Here is a 22,500-nt window from a genome sequence, read left to right as displayed (position 1 = left end):
TGGCAGCCCCTTAATGAGGTCAGAAGCGAGGGGCAAGGATGACCTTACCCGGGAACTTACCGAGGGGGGGTGTCAACTGTTTTTACTCACAGCCCCCCACCTCCAATCAAAATGTCAAGAAAAAAACATGACTCACGCTGACGAGAAGACGAGGGGAGCAAATTCCAAAGAAAAAGAACAACACTTTAGCGAGCTTTCTTTCTCCCCTGCCCGAGATAACCGCTGCCTTATCATGTATCGTCCCGACAATGTGGCATACGCCGTGTTTAGATGAGGAATATCCTACAGTGCTGTGTCTGCTTTATGTGTGAGGGTGAAGAGATAGCACAGGAGCAGGAATATGTGGGCCTAACAAAAATCTCTCTCTCTCTCTCTCTCTCTCTCTCTCTCTCTCGTAGATAAAGCCAACAGACACCATGATGCCTGTTTCACAGCTCCATAAAACATGGGCAGATTAAAAAAAAAAAAAAAAAAAAAATGTGGGGAGCACACTCGATATGGCGCTCGGTGTTACAGAGAGGACAGACGAGCCATCTCAAAACAGGAGACAACCGTGTCAAAGCAGCCCGAGAGAAAGAGGGGAAAAAAACCAGCAGCGGTGTGAGATAGGTCTGCCCAACCATGTCCTTTACGATGGTTACGCCACTGCCGCGCTTATCTAAAGAAAGACAAGAGAGAAAGGGAGAGAGAGAGAGAGAGAGAAAAAAAACCCTCCTCGAGGGCTCTTCACCCTTTCTGCTGTTTGTGGTGGTAAACAGGGAGGAAAGGAGAAGAGAAGTGTTGCCAAGAAAGGACCGATGCGTCAGCCGGTGACTTCCGCCGTCAGGCAGCCGCGCAAGCACAACAAAGTGCACAGCAGCGAGAGGCAGCGGCTACCCACGCCCGCAACCGCAAGCAGCGCACAACAACAGCGCAATGGAGCCTGTATGACAACAAACGGCAGCGCAGGACAGAGGTGCCTGACTGCTGATCAGCCGCGCGGCGAGGAACGGAAGTCGGCGGAAGGAGCAGTGAGTCGGCGTCACGGCTTCGCTTGCTATTATAAGAAGCCGCAGCACTAAAATCGTTTCTGAAACGCGGTGTGTCACTCTTTTAATGAGATAAGTGTTGCGAAAAAACATGTGTCGAAGGTGATGATGGCTTGGATGGGAACCATTAGGGTTTTCCCCCCATGAGCGTTGCATGAGTGTGTGTGTGTGTGTGTGTGTGTGTGTATTATTGTGTAAGTGTGTAAGTGTGTGTGTGTGTGTGTGTGAGTGTTTTGGCTAATAATGTTTCAGGCTTTTCGTATTTCTTCAGAAATATCAGGAGGTGGCCTGCCAGTCACGCTGTGAGACCTACGATTTCCGACGCACCACAGTCGCTCTGCTCGTTTGGTTGTTGATAAAGATAATATCGCCGACTGCGGCGGCGAGCTCACCCTGGGATGTCGATGCTAAACTCTTCCCCTAAATAATGTTCCCCGCGTCTTGTCCTCCACAACTCCACCCCCCCACCCCCCTTTCTCCCCCCACATAGAAAATTTCAGTTTGGGAGGAAGAAGAGAGGAGGTGTGTGTGTGGGGGGGGTGTGTGTAGGGGGGGGGGACGTTTAAAAAAGCATGCCATCTGTTTTAGCCTATTCAAGCACAGTATCTCAAGCGCTGGAGTGATCAGTGTTATGTTAGAGCAAACATAGCAATTAGGCTAATTAAGTTCCTGCAGATTCCCTTTGATTTATGGCAGTCGGAGGGAGAAGAGAGGAGGGAGAGTGAGTGAGAGAGAGAGAGAGAGAGAGAGGAAAAATGTTTTCAGGAAACAGGGAAATCTCTCTCCCTTTTTCATAGTGGTGGCAGTTGTAGTAGTAGTAGTGGTGGTGTTGGTGCTGTATATGTGTGTGTGCGTGTATGTGTGTGTTGTGTACGTGAGTGTGTACATGGATGTGTGTGTGTGTGTACTGTACGTTTGTGTGTATGTGCTTGTGTGTGTGTGTTGGCTGATGGTTGGTGGGGAGGACTTTGAGGAGCCTCTAGGGGTAAACGGTTGCACGGGCATCTGTCACTCGCAGGGCCAGCGTGGGACGAGCAGCCATGATGACAGGGCCGTGGTCCGGTGTCAAGACGCTGACCCCGCCTGTCAATCACCCCTCGGCTGCCCAGTATGAGCCCAGTGTAGCACGTCCGCCGCTGCACACACACACACACACACACACAGAAAGCACGTAGCGGAGAGGAGAACCTGCCAAACTGTACACGGTGTGTGTGAGCGTGTGTGTGTGTTTATGACGTCCACTGATGGATCATTTCCCCCACTGGCACAAAGGGTCAATGTGCTGATAGCTCCAAAATCACTCAGACTGACTGACGGAGCGACTGACCGGTCGAGCTGCTAGCAATGCTAAGCTAGCGGCTAACCCGGCTAGCTGCCCTGCTGCGCTGCGTCTGATCGCGGAGGCGAAAAAAGATGCTGCGGAGGAAAAAAGGCGCTGTCTGCCTCCAGACTGCTGTGAATCACTGTGACATCTAGCCTCGGAGCAACCGCTTTTCTGAAAACCTCAGCAGAACGGAGCTAGCATCCCTTTCACTTCCAATAAAAATTACCTCCAGAGCAACAGAAAATGGCAAGCAAGAGAGACATATTGCCTGCTCCCTGCTCCCAGTGCATTTATATAACCACACGCTGTCTCTACCCTTGTGCAGACATTCTCCATGCTCCAGTCCATCTTGCTCCAATAGTCTTTTGACGGACATGCTGTGGTTCATCTGCGTTGTTAAGTCCACTGAGTTTTTTTTCCCCCTCATACTTCATCTATTTACAAGAAAACTGAACCCCTTGAATTCCAAAGCCCTTCTCCTTTCTAGAGACTCCTCTGATTAGTTGGCTCTGGGCCTCTGGTGAGACCCAGTAGAGACCGTTTCCACCTCTTTGCTGTGGAGCCACTCAGCTTGCAGCCCCCTCCCCAACACACACACACACACACACACACACACAAGCGGCTCCCCTCAGAAGGGCAAGGGCCTGCTGCCGACCCCCCTTCTGGTCCGGGGAGAGGTGGCTGGTGGCTGAGGGGCGGCGGCCTGGCCACAGCTGTGTCGTGCGAGGTGAGCTCGTCCCCTGCCCCCTCCTGCCCCCACCGAGGGCCCTGACCCCACGGAGCTCATCCCCAGCGTGCCCACAGACAGATGTGGGTCATCAGACATCTGGTTCGCTCTAGCCACTCACAGTCCCACTCTGTGTGTGTATGTGTGTGTGTGTGTGTGTGTGTTTTTTTTTAATAACCAGCCACTCCCATAATCACCGGGATTATTTTAATATTAGTGAGCGCGCTCAAACTGGCACATCTCTCTGATTAAGGTACAGCGTGCCATATGGTTTAAGGGGGCAGGATGATTCTTGGCCCCCGCCACACACACACACACACACACACACACACACACACACAAAAAGCCAGCTTAAAGAGGAAAAATGGATCTTTTCATAAATAATACTGGAAAACAGGACAGTATGGTGATGGCATGTCCCTATAGGCAAAAAATCATATTTTTCCCTTTTGTCTTTTCTTCTTTTCTTCCTCGTTTTTACAGAACAAAAAAAAAGACTTTTAATGTATTTTTGCTCTTGGGCATACTGCAGCGGCATGACATTTTGAAGACTGAAGCTAAAAAATGTTTCAGGGCATCTCATTCTGTCATTGAAAAGATTGTGTGTGTGTGTGTGTGTGTGTGTGTGTGTGTGTGTGTGTGTGTGTTTGTTTCAAGGTTTATAAGGACCGTTTTCAAGACATTTCACAGAGCAATGAGGACCCTCCCGTTTAGGAGGACATTTGGCTGTCCTCGTAAAATAAACCTGTTTAAACGTTTTCTCTGCATGTTTTAATACCTAAAAAGTGGTTTTCTCAAAAGTCTTTTTATACCAAAAACCTGAGATATGTTGTAAATCTGTGTGTCCGCCACTGCCCCCTATCGGTGGTCGCGGTCCCTGCATCACGACACTCAGGCGCGGGAGATTATACACAACCGCGGGAGATTATACACACAACCGCGGGAAAATAGACGCTAATTCAACACTGCGCATGCTCACATTTTGGAGAGAGCTACGTGTCTACGTCTGCCATCAGCTGATTGACTTTCCGTTCCGGAAATGCACATTGTGGAGAGCAGGTAAGAAAATGAACGAAACGTTTTAATAGATTCCAATGACAAGTAGGTATGTTAGTAGTCTAGCCCATACAATATGATTGTGGTAACTTGGTTAAAGGCTGGTTAAATGACATTGAATTACCTAATGTTAAAAAAACAAAGACGTAGGCTACAATTAGCCTAGGCTACAGTGTGATTTAGATATGAGTAGCCTAGCTGGTAGCTAGTTAATTCCATTTATCGATAGCCTACTACACAGCCCAGAGATAGCACCAATATACAGTCATAGACTCTATTCCAAGTTAGACTAAGCGTTTTTATTCCCGGCGATCCTCCCAGAATAACCTATTGGTAGGTAATTTACTTGATAATTTAGGGCTGTCAGCTGGCTGGCCAGGTGCATGCGATTGCCAATGCGACTGCAAGGCGACCGGAGCCTCTGATCTAGGTAGTTCATGATCTACTGTTAGCCGGCTAGGTAGCCTGGATGCCAGTGGGGTGAATATTTTAACTAGCCTACCGAAAACAAGGAGCAAAACACCCATGTTGGCAGGTAAGTTACGATCAGTATTGTTGAAAGATGGTATATCAATGTTATTCCATCTGGAAAACGTGTGTTAAGATTAACTGTATTGTATTCAGAGCAACTAACAAATGAAAACGTAGCCTACATTCAACAGGTCATGTTGGACAAACTAAGCGGTCGTCAAATAACTGCTTTATGAATACATTGGCAAACAGCTGAACACGTCTTTTGTTTTCGTTTGCTTTTCATCAGAAGCATTGGATTTTTACTAATGTCAATTCCGCTAGCAAAATGCATTCAAACGTTGCTCTTTGTGCAAATGTCAGCATTAGTTTGGGCTTCTGCCAGGGGGGTAGGGGGTTTAAATGGCTTCGTAAGCTTTATGTTCAGCGCATACAAATGTTGACACGTTTTCACAATATATATCGTGTTGGTTAAGCTAATGATTTGCCTCATTGTGTCGGCTTCATCCTTTGACAGCGTAGCCTATGTCTTGTTTGTTGTTATTGTTTTTTTCCGGTCGTGATTCTCTTCATTCGGATCAATGTTTCATAGCCACGTCTTTGGTAATGATAAAGTTAATAGTATGTCTACCAGGGGTCCTTCATTTTGGATTTTGGTTTGAGCTTCAAAACATTGCTTAGCTGGTCAACATGGCTTATGCATTGTCATAGTATCTGAGCATACGGTGGAGGATTAAGTATAGCATGATTACATTAGGGAAATGTTATGTGAATGTTATGAGAGCATAGAACTCAATTGAAACAGTTTGAATATCCCATGGTATTAGAGAGATGAAAACTCAGTAGTCAAGTTGTGTTGTTTACATTGTTGTTCTTAATTTCCTTTAAGTCATGCCACGGATAACTACTCCCCTTCAGGATGCCACTAATCACATCCTTGCAGGAAGAGACAAGAATTCAATTTCAGAAATCAAATATATTAATCCAGTTAAAGGTGAGTGACTTTGATACACTGTAGGCTAGACTGAGGGCTTACACTAGTCTGGTTATTACCATACTAAGCTAAATTAAACATTAATATGGGGAGTCTGCTCTTTATTATTTCTACTGCACAAGAGGCGTGATCAATGGGCATCGTTAAAATGACTCTGTATGCTAGTCCTTCAACCAATCAGACCAATGATCTGGTACGTCTGTTGGATAAGCTAGTTTGTGATTGGACCCAAAGGTTGTGGACAGGAAGCATGGGAGATAGATGTGCAGGTTTCCAGCCTGAGCTGTCGGGCGAAATCCAAATTTGCCGGCAGGTCAGGCAGGGTTCAACCAGCCTAAGGTTACACGTCACAGGTTCATTAATTGATATTGTGACCAGTGGTTTTCAGTCTATGACTATTCATTGTACATCAATATAAATGAATAAAGTTGGTAATAAGTGTTTCAATAATATTGTAGTCAATAGTGGGATTAATGTGTTATGTAGAACTAAAAAAGCATAGCCTTGTATTGTAGCAATTTATAGGAATAATTACATTTTCTGTGATTATTTGCAGTGCTGATTTGAATCCAATGGATAGTCTGCTACCCTTGTGTCTCTAATAAGGTTGTGTCTGCAGGTCGTGGTATCTTCACTTCAGCTGTCTTCAATCAAGGAGACTTTGTGTTGGAGTATAGAGGGGAGCTCATTGATGCAGCTGAAGCTGAACATAGGCGTAAACTGTACCACAGTGCATGTTCATTCAATCTTCATGTTTGACTTCACATGGAAGCAGAAGACATGGCGGTAGGTTCAGAATGACTAATATGTTTAGATTTCTATAGTGAGAAGTCAGGATTTCTGAAGTAAAGATCTCATGTTGCAATTAACTGTGCATCGAACAGCTATACTTGTATTGGATGTTGCCATTAGTGTAGTTGCTTACAAATTAAAGTACAGTTAAAATGAATGTGTCTCTATAAGCGTCTGTTTAGTGCATGATGTTTGTACATTTGCAGTATTGATGGAGCACTTGAAGATGGATCATTTGGACGACTGGTAAACGATGAGCACTGGTCACCAAATTCCAGAATGAAGTTTATTGAAGCAGGATGAAAGCCACATCTGTGCCTTTTTGCACTGAAGGAAATTGCGTCCGGAACTGAAATCACCTTTGACTATGGTGGGAAGGAATGGCCCTGGCGCAAAGAGGTGGGTTATTTTGATTTTTTCCTTATGAATTGGTGTCAATTTGTAAACAATATAGTCTATATTTTGACATCTTGATAACAATGAAAGTATCTCTGTCTTAAAAGCCACTGTGTGTTAAGCTGTGTCAGTTTCATGATGCCACTGAAATTACACAATATCCATCACTTGCTAGTGCCAACAATTGTAACCAAAAAATAGAAGTCACTATTGGTGATATTCAGTCTGGTTTTCGGTCAATCTTGTCAGATTTATCTTGAACTTGCATGACTCGCCCAGATGATGCCAGCTAGTTTATCTGTTTGGTTTGTCCTGTATGTTTTGTAGGTTCCCCTTACTGTTATAAGCACTGCTGCCCAAGAGTCTATTTAAGACCGTTTCCAAGACCAAATCATGTCATCCACAGTCTTTATTGAAGGTCAGTGGCTGTTTGACTCCATGTTTTATAATGTCAATGGTGTGCTGTAGATGAGGGAGAAACACTTATGCCACATATAGTCATGTTTACTGAGATTGTTTTACCTTGTGGACTTCTAAACCTATTTTGTCCCAGTGAACCATGTGAACCAGTGATGGTGTGGTTGCTTATAGAGTGAAGCACAAACCCACCCTCCCTGACCTTCCTCATATTTTTTCCTGTATTCTACAGAGACCAGAGAGAGGCCAGAAGTCCAGTCCTGCAATATGACATCAGGCAGTTTTGCTTGTGAGGTTAGGTTAAATACAGCTGTCTGTTAAAGCAATAAGTCGTATTGTTTTACAATGGCTAAGGAAAGAAGTAGGTCACAATGCAAAGCATCACCATGTACACCTGGCATACTGTAGTTATATAGTGTAGTGAATTATTCGTAATTATTCCTCTGCTTGGTTGAATTCCCCATTGTCCAGCGTTCTATAAGGGTGTGCATTAACTTTCGATATGCGCACGGCTATGAAGTAATTCCAATTTGTTGGCCGTATCACACTTGAATATTAATTCGCCAAACTCGTTGTGAAGTTTAAATGTTACGTTACATACAAGCTGTAAAATACAGACGTTAAGATCATAGTAACATTTAGCATATGACTGAGGTGGCTTTTAGCTAGTTGGGTGGCAGTAGGCTAAGAAAAATAGCAATCTTTCAAAGTTAACGTTCATCAGAATCCTGGGATATGCCAGCTTGACAACGCTTGGGATATGCCAGCTTGACACTTTTCTAGACGGAACGTCCCACCGCTTCACGTCGGGCCGTATCACCGTCTAGAACGTGCATTAACTTTGAATAACCGCACGGCGTGTCGTCCATTATCCCTTACATAATAATTATTTCGCAAAATATATTTTCTAGGTGTACTAATGTAGAAGAAAATGCAGCCAGAAATGTGATATGGGAATTTTACAATAGAATGCTGAATGACAATACATTTAATTAAATTACATTTTTGTGTAGATGAAGTTCACATGTGCATCTTTCTGTTTAACTTGTTTAGACACAGCTCAGTGGTGCAAACATCCCTCCTGGCCAACACTCCATTGCAGAGCTTGGTGACAACGCCCATGACTTGGAACCCATTGTTTTCTCTTCAGACGTATTCAGAGGTGAGTCCCAGATTGAACAATGCTTGGTAAACGCTGGGGTCTTGCAAAGCACTGCACCTTCATATCCTGTGTTCTCCTCAACAGATGCTGAATTGAGAGCAGAGTGTCCTACACCAGACAGCCCTGCGCATGAGGTTAGTTTAAATTCAGCTGTTTATTTTGGGATGTATGGATGTAAGAATTAGAAATGATGTAGTTTCATAAGGGACACATTTGTCAATGAATTACAATTATACTGCAGGTACAGTCTGAAATTCTTTGTTGGGGCAGATAGTCATCTATTAACACTTAGTTAACCTGGCTACATCATTATGAGTGCCATGAACTTAAAGGTTTGAGTGAGGATGTCCCTTTAATGTGAAATGGAGTTGATGCCTGTTCATATTTGCATATTGTTGTCCTTTTTAGGTGCACTATGTCAGAGGTCAATGTAGCACTTCTACTGCAAAAGAGTTGATTGGAGGAGTTGGTGTCCAGCACCAGGAGGTGTCTCCCCCTGTGTTCTCAACATACCTTGCCAGTGGTCAGTGATAGTTTTGAGTAAATGTTGTTAACTTCTGGCAATGCATGTCATGCCTGCTAATGGTTTGCAGCATGAAACACATGTGGCCATCAGGCCATTTTTAGTCAGGGATGTGAGTTGAGTATGTTATGCCGTTATGTGGTTTTAGGAAAGTTGAGTTCAGTTAAGCACTGAATCTCTGTGTGTTCTCTTGTATAGAGACCAAATCAAGATTGGAGTGCCAATCATCCAGAGGCACACCAAACCACTCTGCTTGTGAGGTGAGTTTGAATTTACTTGTGTTTTGAAATTGACCAATGGTTAGTAAGCATTTTGAAGCTACAGTAGAAATGTCTTCTATTCAGTATGGGTGGTCTTTACTAACCATGGTGTCCCCCCCAACACTGGCGTTTTTCTGAGTGTGCCATACACTGGGAGTTCAATAGTGGAAATGCCTTCTATTCAGTATGGGCTGTCTTTACTAACCATGGTGTCCCCCTAACACTGGTGCTTTTCTGAGTGTGCCATACACTGGGAGCTCAATAGTGGAAATGTCTTCTCTTCAGTATGGATGGTCTTTACTAACCATGGTGTCCCCCTAACACTGGTGTTTTTCTGAGTGTGCCATACACTGGGAGCTCAATAGTGGAAATGTCTTCTATTCAGTATGGATGGTCTTTACTAACCATGGTGTCCCCCTAACACTGGTGTTTTTCTGAGTGTGCCATACACTGGGAGTTCAATAGTGGAAATGCCTTCTATTCAGTATGGATGGTCTTTACTAACCATGGTGTCCCCCTAACACTGGTGTTTTTCTGAGTGTGCCATACACTGGGAGTTCAATAGTGGAAATGCCTTCTATTCAGTATGGATGGTCTTTACTAACCATGGTGTCCCCCTAACACTGGTGTTTTTCTGAGTGTGCCATACACTGGGAGTTCAATAGTGGAAGTCTGGGGGTTTGAGCATGGAGGTCATTAAAAGTCCAAAAGACAGTGTCTTTGCATACCATGAGTTTGTCTATGTTACAAACTGTCCTCACAGATGTAACAACTATAGCACCTGCTTGTAAAGTGGCTAGTTAAGGAATAGTGTTTTCTCTCTTTAATACACATTCTTAGTTCTGGGATCTACAGTATGTGTACGTAATGCATTGTCACCTGTTTCTTGCAGCTTGATGCTGACATTTCTGATGCAGTGACATGCCCCCCTTAAAGAAAATAGTTGCTAAATCTTGTTAAATATGTTGTCTTTGCACAAACTGTATGGAGTATTCCTATCTGTACTAGTTGATACCTGTTAATCTTTGCATATTGCTTTCCTTTTTTAGATGCACTATGTCAGAGGTCAATGTAGCACTTCTACTACAAAAGAGGGGATTGGAGAAGTTGGTGTCCAGCACCAAGAGGTGTCTCCCCCTGTGTTCTCAACAGCCCTTGCCAGTGGTCAGTGATAGTTTTGAGTAAATGTTGTTAACTTTGGCATTGCATGTCATGCCTGCTAACGGTTTGCAGCATCAAAACCATATGGCAATATCAGGCCAGTTTTAGTCAGGGATGTGAGTTGAGTATGTTATGCCTTTATATGGTTTTATGACAAGCACTCAATCTCCCTGTGTTCTCTTGTGCAGAGACCAAATCCAGATTGGAGTGTCAATCATCCAGACCCGCACCAAACGACTCCGCTTGTGAGGTGAGTTTGAATTTACCTGTGTTTTGAAATTGACCAATGGTTAGAACAGGGGTGTGATAAGCAAAAAAAGGAATGCATGCACCATCTTCCTCCATGCAATGTTCGATACATATTCCTCTATTATATGCAAATCAAGTGGACAGCTGATGCATTTTGGCCTGTACTGTCCAGGGACAACAGATTGACCACCCTAAACTATACATTTTCTAAAAGCATATGGCGTGTAGATGAGATATAATAGCAGTTAAGACGTGCCCCACCTTCCTCCATGCCATTGCTTAATACAGAGTCTTCTATTATGTATATGCATATCAAGTGGACAGCTGATACATGTTGGCCTGTACTGTCCAGGGACAACAGATTGACCACCCTAAACTATATTTCTAAAGCGTATAGCGTCCACTTGAGCTACAACGGTATTTAAAAGCAGACCCACCGTCCTCCACGCCATGCTCAATGCATAGTCCTCTATTATGTATACGCGAATCAAGTGAACGGCTGATACATTTTGACCTGTCCTGTACAGGGACAACAGATTGACCACAATAATCTATAAAAAATTTTTAGAAGCATATGGCATGTAGATTAGATACAACAGCAGTTGAGATGTGTCCCACCTTCCTCCATGCCATGCTCAATGCATAGTCCTCTATTATGTATACGCAAATCAAGTGGACAGCTGATACATTTTGGCCTGTACTGTCCAGGGACAACAGATTGACCACCCTAAACGATACATTTTCTGAAAGCGTATAGCGTCCACTTGAGCTACAACGGTATTTAAAACCAGACCCACCGTCCTCCATGCCATGCTCAATGCATAGTCCTGTATTATATATACGCTAATCAAGTGGACAGCTGATACATTTTGGCCTGTACTGTCCAGGGACAACAGATTGACCACCCTAAACTATATGCACTGCTAAAAAAAAAATAAAGGGAACACTGGTTCATAGGAGTATAGTATCAGTCAGTCATACTTGTGGGCTATTGATCTGGCCAGTAATGTAACAGAGGTGGTTGTGAATCAGGTTGACCTGCTTTGATGTCAACAGAATTTACTACAGAGGGGTATTCCACAAAGCCGGTTTTATCACAAAACCGGGTATATTGACCCAGGGCCTCAGTTCACTGCAAACTATTTGCACAGCTCTTCGTTTGCGACGTATAGTTTTCTGTACAGTATTTGAGATGCTGAGCATAGGGAAAGCTACGGTCTGCCAATCAGTGCGTAAAGTCTGTCTTGCGCTGGAGCGGTTAGTGCGCAACTTCATCCTCTTTCCTGGCCACAACTCACGAGGGTCATTAAAATGGAGTTTCACCAACTCGCAGGTCACCAATGTTTTAAGTGTCTCCAAGTGGCACAGAAATTGTCCTTGCTGTTGACATTTCATATGGGTATCACTATGATACCATTCGATTACAATATTATGTCATTGGGTACATTGATGGCACAAGTGCTTATAGGCCCCAGCCATATATGAGGCCGATTAAAAGGAAAGGCTATCACAGTATAAATGTTTAGGTAGGTATACGCGGCCTATATTGCCCATTTCCAATATCTTCAAGATAGTTTGTTAATCGCTGTCAATTGTATCATTAGATGATATGGTGCTTCGTACATGATTAGCCTATACTTATGTGGAGGCAAAATTGGCTGGTTCGGTCTACGATGCCAGGATGTAATTTGAGCTATACATTTCAACCAACTGCGTTGCATTATGAACATATCATAGAACTTTTATAATTGATGTGCTTGTGCAAGATAGCTCAAAGTTTGCATTTGGTCGCAGCGCAATTCGATGGGTAGCTCCTTTGGGATGGAGGGTATCCATGCCTCCCGACGCTCATCACCCTGTACCCTAATCCCGCTCCTGGACCACAGGCAACATTTAACCTGGCACACAGCAGAACCCGCGATTGAAAACACATTTGGGATATTGAAGTCCAAATTTCAATGCCTACGTAGTATAAGAGTGTGTCCGAACGGGCTTGTGTAATCGTTGCATGCGCCGTCCTTCACAATATAGCCATTCCGCGCAAAGAGATGTAGAAATGTTTGTGGAAAAATGATATAATTACTACCATGAATCGTAATATTTTATCTTTACTTGATCAGATGATCGCTTGGGCCCATCGGAGTAGCCTACATCTTTATAAAATAACAGGTTATGTGGTAGGAATGCTAAGAAAACTTAACTGAGATATGAATAGATTCATAGTTCAAATGTTTAGGAACGTGCTTTTGTATGCATTCACGCAGTCAGCGTTCCGCTACCAGGGTTTCTCTGAATGGCAGAGGCTTTGGTGTTACTTTTTAAAACTTTTTCTAATATATTACAGCCTGCGTTCGAGTTCTGAGAAACATGCGGCCCGTTTCTCGCCTAGAAATCTAGACGCCCCTAGTGGCAGCTAGCCTGTTTCGCCCTTTTGATCAGGATTTCCATGCTCCATACGTCACGTCTTTATAGGTTTGCCGTGTATGCGCACAACCCAGTGTTAACCAACCCCGTGTTGATCAAACTAATTCATAACCGGCGCGGTGGAACTGACAGCTCTGGTTTAGTCGGCTCAGGGTCAATCAACCTAGAGTTCAGCGTTAACTCTGTGTTTGTTAAACCTCCGTTCGTGGAATATCCCTCAGGTGTACTAGAGGGCCAACCATAAGACGACCCCAAAACAGGAATGGCTTTACAGGTGGTGGCAACTGGTAATTTTTCCATCTTCATCCTTCTTGACTGATTTTTCACTAGTTTTGCATTTGGATAGGGTCAGTGTTACTACTGGAAACATAAGCCAGTATCTGGAGCCTACAGAGGTTGCACAGGGTAGTCAAACTCCTCCAGAATGGCACACCAATACTTTCCATTGCCAAAAATATTGCTGTGTCTCCCACTGCAGTCTCAAGAGCATGGAAGAGATTCCAGGAGATAGGCAGTTGTTCTAGGAGAGCAGGGCAGAGTGGTAGAAGGTCCTTAACCCAGTAGCAGGACCAGTATCTGCTCCTTTGTGCAAGGAGGAACAGTAGAAGCCCTGCTAGAGCCTTACAGAATGACCTCCAGCAGGCCGCTGGTGTGAATGTTTCAGACCACATTGACAGAAACCGACTTCATGAGGGTGACCTGAAGGCCCGATGGCCTCTAGAGGGACCTGTGTTCCCTGCCCTGTTCTGTGCATCCCTCCAAGGGTATGCCTCCCCAGCCCATTACTGACCCACCACCAAACTGGTCATGCTGAATGATGTTACAGGCAGCATAACGTTCTCCACGACATCTCCAGACCCTTTCATGTCTGTCACATGTGCTCAGGGTGAACCTGCTCTCATCTGTGAAATAGCACAGCGCGCTAGTGTTAGACCTGCCAATATTGCATTCTATGGCAAATGCCAATTGAGCTCCACGGTGCTGGGCAGGGAGCACAGGTCCCTCTAGAGGCCATCGGGCCCTCAGGCCACCTTCATGAAGTCTGTTTCTGACAGTGTGGCCAGAGGCATTCACACCAGTGACCTGCTAGACGTCATTCTGTAAGGCTCTAGCAGGGCTTCTACTGTTCCTCCTTGCACAAAGGAGCAGATACTGGTCCTGCTACTGGGTTAAGGACCTTCTACCACTCTGCCCTGCTCTCCTAGAACAACCTGCCTGTCTCCTGGAATCTCTTCCATCTTATTGAGACTGCAGTGGGAGACAGAGCAATCTTTTTAGCAATGGAAAGTATTGGTGTGCCATTCTGGAGGAGTTGGACTACCCTGTGCAACCTCTGTAGGCTCCAGATACTGGCTTATGCTACCAGTAGTAACCCTGACCCTATCCAAATGCAAAACTAGTGAAACATCATTCAAGAAGGATGAAGATGGAAAAATTACCAGTTGCCACCACCTGTAAAGCCATTCCTGTTATGGGGTCGTCTCACAGTTGGCCCTCTAGTACACCTGTCGCAAATTTTGCTGATATCAAAGCAGGTCAATCTGATTCACAACCACCTCTGTTACATAACTGGCAAAATCAATATCCCACAAGTGTGACTGATTTGATGCCATACTCCAATGAGTGTTCCCTTTCTTTTTTTGAGCAGTGTATTTTCTAAAAGTGTATAGCGTCCACTTGAGCTATAACAGTATTTAAAGCCAGACCCACCTTCCTCCATGCCATGCTCAATGCATAGTCCTCTATTATGTATATGCATATCAAGTGGACAGCTGATACATTTTGGCCTGTACTGTCCAGGGACAACAGATTGACCACCCTAAACTATATATTTTCTAAAAGCGTATAGCGTCCACTTGAGCTATAACAGTATTTAAAACCAGACCCACCTTCCTCCATGCCATGCTCAATGCATAGTCCTCTATTATGTTTACGCAAATCAAGTGCACAGCTGATACATTTTGGCCTGTACTGTACAGGGACAACAGATTGACCACCCTAAACTATACGTTTTCTAAAAGTATGTGGCGTGTAGATGAGATATAATAGCAGTTAAGACGTGTCCCACCTTCATCCATGCCATGCTCAATACATAGTCCTCTATTATGTATATGCATATCAAGTGGACAGCTGATACATGTTGGCCTGTACTGTCCAGGGACAACAGATTGACCACCCTAAACTATATATTTTCTAAAAGCGTATAGTGTCCACTTGAGCTATGACAGTATTTAAAACCAGACCCACCTTCCTCCATGCCATGCTCAATGCATAGTCCTCTATTATGTTTACGCAAATCAAGTGCACGGCTGATACATTTTGGCCTGTACTGTACAGGGACAACAGATTGACCACCCTAAACTATACATTTTCTAAAAGTATATGGCGTGTAGATGAGATATAATAGCAGTTAAGACGTGTCCCACCTTCATCCATGCCATGCTCAATACATAGTACTCTATTATGTATATGCAGATCAAGTGAACGGCTGATACATTTTGGCCTGTACTGTCCAGGGACAACAGATTGACCACCCTAAACTATATATTTTCTAAAAGCGTATAGCCTCCACTTGAGCTATAACAGTATTTAAAACAAGACCCACCTTCCTTCATGCTATTCTTCAAGGTTCTGTTATATGTGATCATAAGAACAAAACTCAGTGTATCTATACGAACTGTGTGGGTCTCATTTTCAGGCTACACATATAAAAGCATATAAAGAAGCGAGATGTATTTGGCTTTTCATGATCACGCACATCTTGTCTACACAAGTTCCAGCTTGTTTGGCAATTTTGAACAGCAACATCTCTACCTGTAAGTACATATTTAAGGTACATATTTTAATATATATATATTTTTTTATCTTCCAATCTTTTTTTAATTGTTCAGGTTTCATCAAGGCGGTGTGTGAAGAGACCGTGGTCTGAGGAGGAGATACAAGCTGTGATGAAACATATGAGGCCTTTTATTGAAAACGGTGTCACTTACTAGTAAGCAGTGCCTGAAGTGCAAGGAAAAGAACACCCTGTCTTGGATCCACTTTTGGCTAGGCTGAGCTTTACTTTTGTTTTATAAGTTGGTGTCTTGTTTTCAGAAATGATTTATTTCACTTAATTTATTTTGCTCACAGCAGGTTTTTGTTTGTTTTGTTTTTTAGCCTTGACCTTTTCATGTCAGGATTCACATTTATTTCCCTTTATTAGTTTTTACAATGCTGTCCATTGTGAAGGAACGGATTCTTGAGGTGACCAAATACAGTTCAGTGATACAGAAAATGTTGTGTTGTGTGTTAATAATGACAAACCTACAAAAAAGGCTCTTTTCTCAGGTCATGTGTGATTCTGTGCAATGGGCAATGGCAGACCGTCGACAAGCCAGTTGCAGTGAGGATGTGAAACATGATTGCAGGTTGGCAGTTGTTTCAGGACATGGAAACCTCCATAATACTAGTGAGCAAGCATGCAAAGATAAGTGCTGGTGGGGCTGAGCTCGTCCTAGTGGATGCAAGCACTGTTTTTGTGTTGTGCCTACAGTTGATTTAATGACACTTGGCCCACTTGTTGATAAGAGGTGTTATCTTTTCTAACTTGCCAGAATTTGATTGGAGGTGCTGATGTTTTCTAGAGGAAGAAGTGTAGAATGGAGTTATTGTGCTCCTTATGTACATTATCTTATGTACATAAAATTATGTCCCAATGTGATGAGTTATTTTACACTTACTGTAGTTCAACTTATGTGCCAAATTATAATGTACAACTGTAGGTCAACAAAGAAAACAAAAAATACCTCTTAATAAATATTCCATATTATTATAATGGTGTGCCTTAGTCACTTTGGTCTAATAATCCATGTGTCCTCTCAAAGCAGGTTATACTCGGTGTATGTGTGTGACCTGGCCTTACAGACCTTGTGTCCTTTCAAAGCAGGTTATACTCAGTGTATGTGTATGATGACATCACTGACCTTGTACACCACACTGTCCTTATAGACCCTGTTTTAGAGAAGTCTTTACAAACCACCAAAAAGTCTGAAAAACAGCTATTTTTTATATCTCAGGTTTGGCAAGGAAATCTTTTAATTTTAAGCGTTGTATAGGTTCCCTGATTTTTTTCATGAAGTTTGATATGTGTTTTGTAGCTCTAGCACCACGGGAACCCTGTGTCCCTGTATCCCTGTGTTAAGTCTGATTTACGAAAATTTCCGTAAATTGTCCTCTTAGCCCGACAAACGGGTATGTGTGTGTGTGTGTGTGTGTGTGTGTGTGTGTGTGTGTGTGTGTGTGTGCGTGTGTGTTTGTGTGTCTGCGCACGTGTCTCTCTCTCTCTCTCTGTGTGTGTGTGTGTGTGTGTGTGTGTGTGCGTGCGTGTGTGTGTGTGTTTCAAGATTCTTGGGCATACTGCAGCGGCATGACATTTTGAAGACTGAAGCTAAAAAATGTTTCAGGGCATCTCATTCTGTCATTGAAAAGATTGTGTGTGTGTGTGTGTGTGTGTGTGTGTGTGTGTGTGTGTGTGTGTGTGTGTGTGTGTGTGTGTGTGTGTGTGTGTGTGTGTGCGTGTGTGTTTGTGTGTCTGCGCACGTGTCTCTCTCTCTCTCTCTGTGTGTGTGTGTGTGTGTGTGTGTGTGTGCGTGCGTGTGTGTGTGTGTTTCAAGATTCATGTTGACTCAAGTTATCATCCTATTTTGCTTTCAGCAGGGCACAAATCCCAGGGCATATATGCTCCCACAACCCTCCTTATTAACTGTATTCATTCATTGTCTTCCAAGGGTTGCTGATATCACAAAAACATTGTGTTTCAAGAGCTGCTGTGTGGATGTTTTCTCTTCTGTTTCCCCCTTCAAACAAGCATTTCAGTGTGCAGATGAATAGTCGCCTATACAGTGTACATGGGCTGTTCACTTGAAATAGGCTGATATCTGCAGCTCTCGCCGTGGCAATTACACGCATTAATCAGGACGCACATGAAAAATATAGGGTCTGCTCTGATCTGTTCTGCTCCTTCAGAAATAATCCCACGTGCCTCCTCGCCCACTCCCCCACACCCCTTCATGTGTTCCCTCTCTCTTTCTCTCTCTCTCTCTCTCTCTCTCTTTCTTTCTCCCTCTCTCTCTTTTTTTGAGAGATCTATTTGTGGCAGTCACGGGCCGCCTGTGTTTATGCGTCTCAATGGGCCTTCACTGCTGGTGGAGCTTTTTCTCTCTCTCTCTCTGCAGCTGCATCAGTGGTCGCCATGGCAATGTTGTTTATTACTTAAAGCCCTTAAAGTCTCCCCATCCCCCACCTCCTCCCTCCCTCCCACTCCCTCCCCCTCTCTCCCTCTCCCTCTCTCTCCTTCCCTCTCTCCCTCTCCTCTGCACCACACAAGGCTGGCTAAGGGAAGGGGGCTGTGGGAGCAGAGTCGAAAACATGGGGAGAGGGAGGTAGTATGGGCCACTGTGGAGACGGACAGTGCAGGACGTAGCCGTGGTCAAGCAGACAGACAGACAAACAAGCATATAGGTACATATGTCCTTAATAATAAGCCCTTTCTGTTGATTAGGCATTACCAAGTGAGAGCAATATTGGTTGCTGGTTTGTTGGTAGACAAAGGCAAACACACATGGACAAGCAGACAGACACAATGACCAGACAGACAGAATGCCATGCAGACACGTTCAGAGAGAGAGAGAGATGGAGAGAGAGAGAGATGGAGCGAGAGAGAGATGGAGCAAGAGAGAGATAGAGGGAGAGAGAGATGGAGAGAGAGACAGACACATGGACAGACGCAGGGAGAGCGGGAGGTGTGCGGGGCGGCGGGCGGGCGGGCAGACGGGCCGGCTGGTGTAAGGGCCAGTGGCTTGGGTAGTGGAGGATGACGCCGGTGCTGTCCTGCCGTCTGCAGCGCAGAGCTGCTCCCCGTCTGACCAGAGCCACAAAGGGGAGGCAGTGGGCTGAGCGCCGCGCTCGGTCCCTGCACATATGCTGAGCAACACACACACACACACACACACACACACTCACACACACGTACACACACACACGTACACACACACACACACACACGCACACACACACATACAGACACACAGACACACACACACACATGCACGCACACACACAGGCACACACACAGGCACGCACACACACAGTTGGCCATCAGTGTCCGGTCCTGAAAAACAGGCCTGTAAGCGCAGTGCCTAATCACCCACAGCCTGGGAGGCTAATGACATTTGTGAGGGCTTTTGACTGAACCTGCATGAGCAGGCAGGCTGGCACGGACATAGCCTACACACACACACACCCACACACACACACACACTCTCTCTCTCTCTCTCTCTCTCTCTCTCTCTTGTTCAAACCCACACATACACTCACATGGCCGTACCAAGTAAACACACGCACAAACACACATGCGACCAAACCCCATGTAAACACATACACAAGCACAGGCACCTGCGATGCACACACACTCACATGTGCAAATATATTTTTTTGTATATACAGGACATAATGCACAAATACACCTGTCCACAAATTACAAGCAACGACGCACACTAACAAGAGCCACGGTCAATGAGTACACACACCCAGACACTGACAAACAATGGGCACAGACAAATATGACAAACACACAGACATAAGGCACACACACACACACACTGACAGCTGACATGCATGCACACACACACACAAACACACACACACGCACATACATACATGTGACATGCATGTGCACAAAAAACATCCAAACACACACACTCACACTGACATATGACATGTATGCATACACACATACTGTGGCTTATGACACAAAAACATACTTAAGGACGCACAAACACACTCAATGATATATGACACAAAACATGCTTACAAACACGCGCACACACACAAACACACACCCAGTGACATATGACCCAAGACATGCTTACAAACAAACACACATGCACAAACATGCACACACACACACACACACACACACACACACACACACAAACAGACGCGGAGGGCTGGGAGGCAGGGCGTGTGGACAGCCAGACTGTGTGCCACGGGAGTTAGTGAAAGGCAGATCCTGCTTAGCTTAGCGGCCGGCCGGCGGCAGGTTTATGTGCGCGAGCGGGCGAGAGCAGAGCAGAGGAGAGGAGCGCAGCAGAGGGGGATCTGTTACGCAACATGTGAGATCCTGATAATCTGCTTTCCTCCGCCTGCGCCTCCTGGCCCTCCCGGCCACGCATGGCCACACACCCAGGTGTCGCTAATGGGTTTAAGAGGAGCCCACGCCTCCACCACCACCACCACCACCACCCAACCAGCCCCCACCCTCCCCAAAGGGCCCAGACCTCCTGCTCCTGCATGTGACCGAAGACCAGGGAAAAGCGTGAAGATGAGAGAAAGAGAGAGACAGAGAGAGAGAAGAGAAGAATAGAGGGATGTGTAAGACACAAATGCAGAAAGAGGTGGCGATGCAAGAGAGATTTGGGCAGACGAGGGAAAGATGAAGAGGTGGAGATTTGCAGAGACAGAGAGGAAGAGGTGAAGAGGTGGAAGGCATGAAGACTGGGTGAGAGAGGTGTAACAGAGAGAGAGAGAGCGAGAGAGAGAGAGAGAAAGGAGGGGTGAGCAGAGTGAGGGGCCGTCCTCGCCCCATCGCCCCCTCTCCTGACGCAGCTCAGTGCTCCTCCATCACCACCACAGCAGCGCTCCTCTCTCCACCCCACCTGGGCCCTATGCTCACCTGCCTCCACGTGCCTCACCTTCACCTCCTCGCCTCTTACCCTCGCCCCGCCTCCCAGTGTGTTTACATACGTCACTCACACACACACACACACACACACCATCCGCTCCCCTCCACCTGATCCCCACGCAGGACATTAGCTGGGCCAGTGTGTGTCAGATGGACGCGGCGGCTAAGCCCGTGCCTGACCGCATTACTCAGCTCACTAGCATATGCTAGCCGGCCGTCTCCAGGTGCTGCGCTGAGGCCCGAGCCAGCCGGCTGGGCTTGACCTGGACGCTAATACCCCGCCGGACACATAGGAGTGGCACGCGCCAACTAGTGACCGTGTCACCTCGCTCAAGACATGTGCTATCCCCAGGTGTGTGTGTGTGTGTGTGTGTGTGTGTGTGTGTGTAAAGAGTGTGTAGTGCAAAATCAGTGCCACAATCTCCAGGGATATACTGTTACAAGCTGAGAAGGTGAGTTAGGGACTATAACATGTGATAATAGGGCGCCGGTGTTACTCATATGTGCGAGCGTGTGTGTGTGTGTGTCTGCCACAGAGAGAAAGACAGAGTAAGAGACAGAGAGAGAGAGAGAGAGAGAGATTCAGACAGACTAACAGAGGGAGAGAAAAACAGAAAAGAGAAGGAGAGAAAGAGAGAGAGAGAGGAATCATCAAATGAGATAATAGCAGACTGTCAGTACTCTGATGTGCAGCCAGTTCAATCACACGGGAGCTTTGCACTTTAATGGGATATTGGCTGCAGTGGGCTTATGTGAGCCACCACCCTATGAATTTCAGCAGTTCAGGCTACGGTAAGGGATGGCTTGAAACTTGACAAAACATTTGCAAACTCCACAGTTTTTTTTTTCAACTTCTGTGAAGCCAATTATTTAGTCCCTTGACTGTATGAAAACAATTGGTTCCAGATTTCTGCTGACATTTCTGTTCCCTTGGGGAGCTGTTTTAAAATAACCAAAGATGCTGATAGGGAAATAGGGAATGAGAATGAAAGGAGAATATAGTTGAAGGGAGAGAGAGAGAGAGAGAGAGAGAGAGAGAGAGAGAGAGAGAAAGAAAGAAAGAAAGAATAAATGAGCAAAAAAGAAAGAAAGAGATTGAAGCAAATTTATCAAGAAAGAAAGGGAAAGGCCAAGCAAATAAAATGACAGACAGACAGACAGAGAGACAGAAAGAAAGATGTTCAAATTGAATGAAAGACGGACTAAAGAAAGACGAGAAAGGGGCTCTTCCTCCGCTGTGTGAGTTATTGATGGCATCTGAGACGTGAGGTGACTGTGCTGCACTGATCTCCCATTAGGGTTTGTCTTCTCTCACACTCACCTCGTACTTCATCCCCGAGAAGAGCTGCAGAACCAGCCTAGGCTGGCACACGTCCAAATCCTTCCCTTCCCTGTGCCACACACACAAACACACACACACACACACACACACACACACACACACACACACACACACACACACACACCACACACTCTCTCTCTCTCACACACACACACATACACACACTCACACACACTCTCACACCCACACCGGCTCAGGGATGGCAAACCCCCAACTACTTATATCAAAGCTCAAATGCTTACTCAGTTCTCCTGTGGACGGCTAAGAACTAATATCATTTCTAAAGGCAGGCCAGAGGGCAGGGCGGCAGGAGGAGGATACTGTAATCCAAACGCACACAGCACAAACCTAAGCAGCTACCTGGGCCCCGTGACCGTCCACAGCTATTTGACTTGTGTGGGTCCAAGCACTCCCTAGAACGGAGGCCCTTGACACTGACGCATTGTCTTCA

The 22,500-nt window shown here is 45.2% G+C and overlaps 1 protein-coding gene across 1 annotated transcript; it reads left to right on the top strand.

The window, feature by feature from the left end:
- Window positions 1–5,417: 5,417 nt before the first annotated feature.
- On the top strand, window positions 5,418–16,608 carry LOC134067872 (uncharacterized). Its single transcript, XM_062523336.1, has 12 exons — window positions 5,418–5,600; window positions 6,220–6,386; window positions 6,599–6,791; window positions 7,116–7,206; window positions 7,438–7,499; window positions 8,259–8,367; window positions 8,452–8,501; window positions 8,776–8,890; window positions 9,089–9,150; window positions 10,200–10,314; window positions 10,500–10,561; window positions 15,876–16,608. Exons 4-12 carry the CDS (start codon window positions 7,182–7,184, stop codon window positions 15,975–15,977), a joined length of 702 nt encoding a protein of 233 aa, XP_062379320.1. The 5' UTR covers window positions 5,418–5,600; window positions 6,220–6,386; window positions 6,599–6,791; window positions 7,116–7,181; the 3' UTR covers window positions 15,978–16,608.
- Window positions 16,609–22,500: the final 5,892 nt, after the last annotated feature.

Source organism: Sardina pilchardus, chromosome 20 (genome assembly GCF_963854185.1).
Source record: "Sardina pilchardus chromosome 20, fSarPil1.1, whole genome shotgun sequence".
In the NCBI taxonomy this organism is placed as follows: Eukaryota; Metazoa; Chordata; class Actinopteri; order Clupeiformes; family Clupeidae; genus Sardina; species Sardina pilchardus.
The sequence above is the reverse complement of the archived record's forward strand: the minus strand, read 5'-3'. Positions and strand labels throughout refer to the sequence as shown.

Coding starts and splice junctions, on each gene's coding strand:
- LOC134067872 (XM_062523336.1), top strand. CDS start 7,182: ATGTCATCCACAGTCTTTATTGAAG. Junction 7,500..8,258: donor CAGGCAGTTTTGCTTGTGAG/GTTAGGTTAAAT, acceptor TAACTTGTTTAG/ACACAGCTCAGTGGTGCAAA. Junction 8,368..8,451: donor CTCTTCAGACGTATTCAGAG/GTGAGTCCCAGA, acceptor TCTCCTCAACAG/ATGCTGAATTGAGAGCAGAG.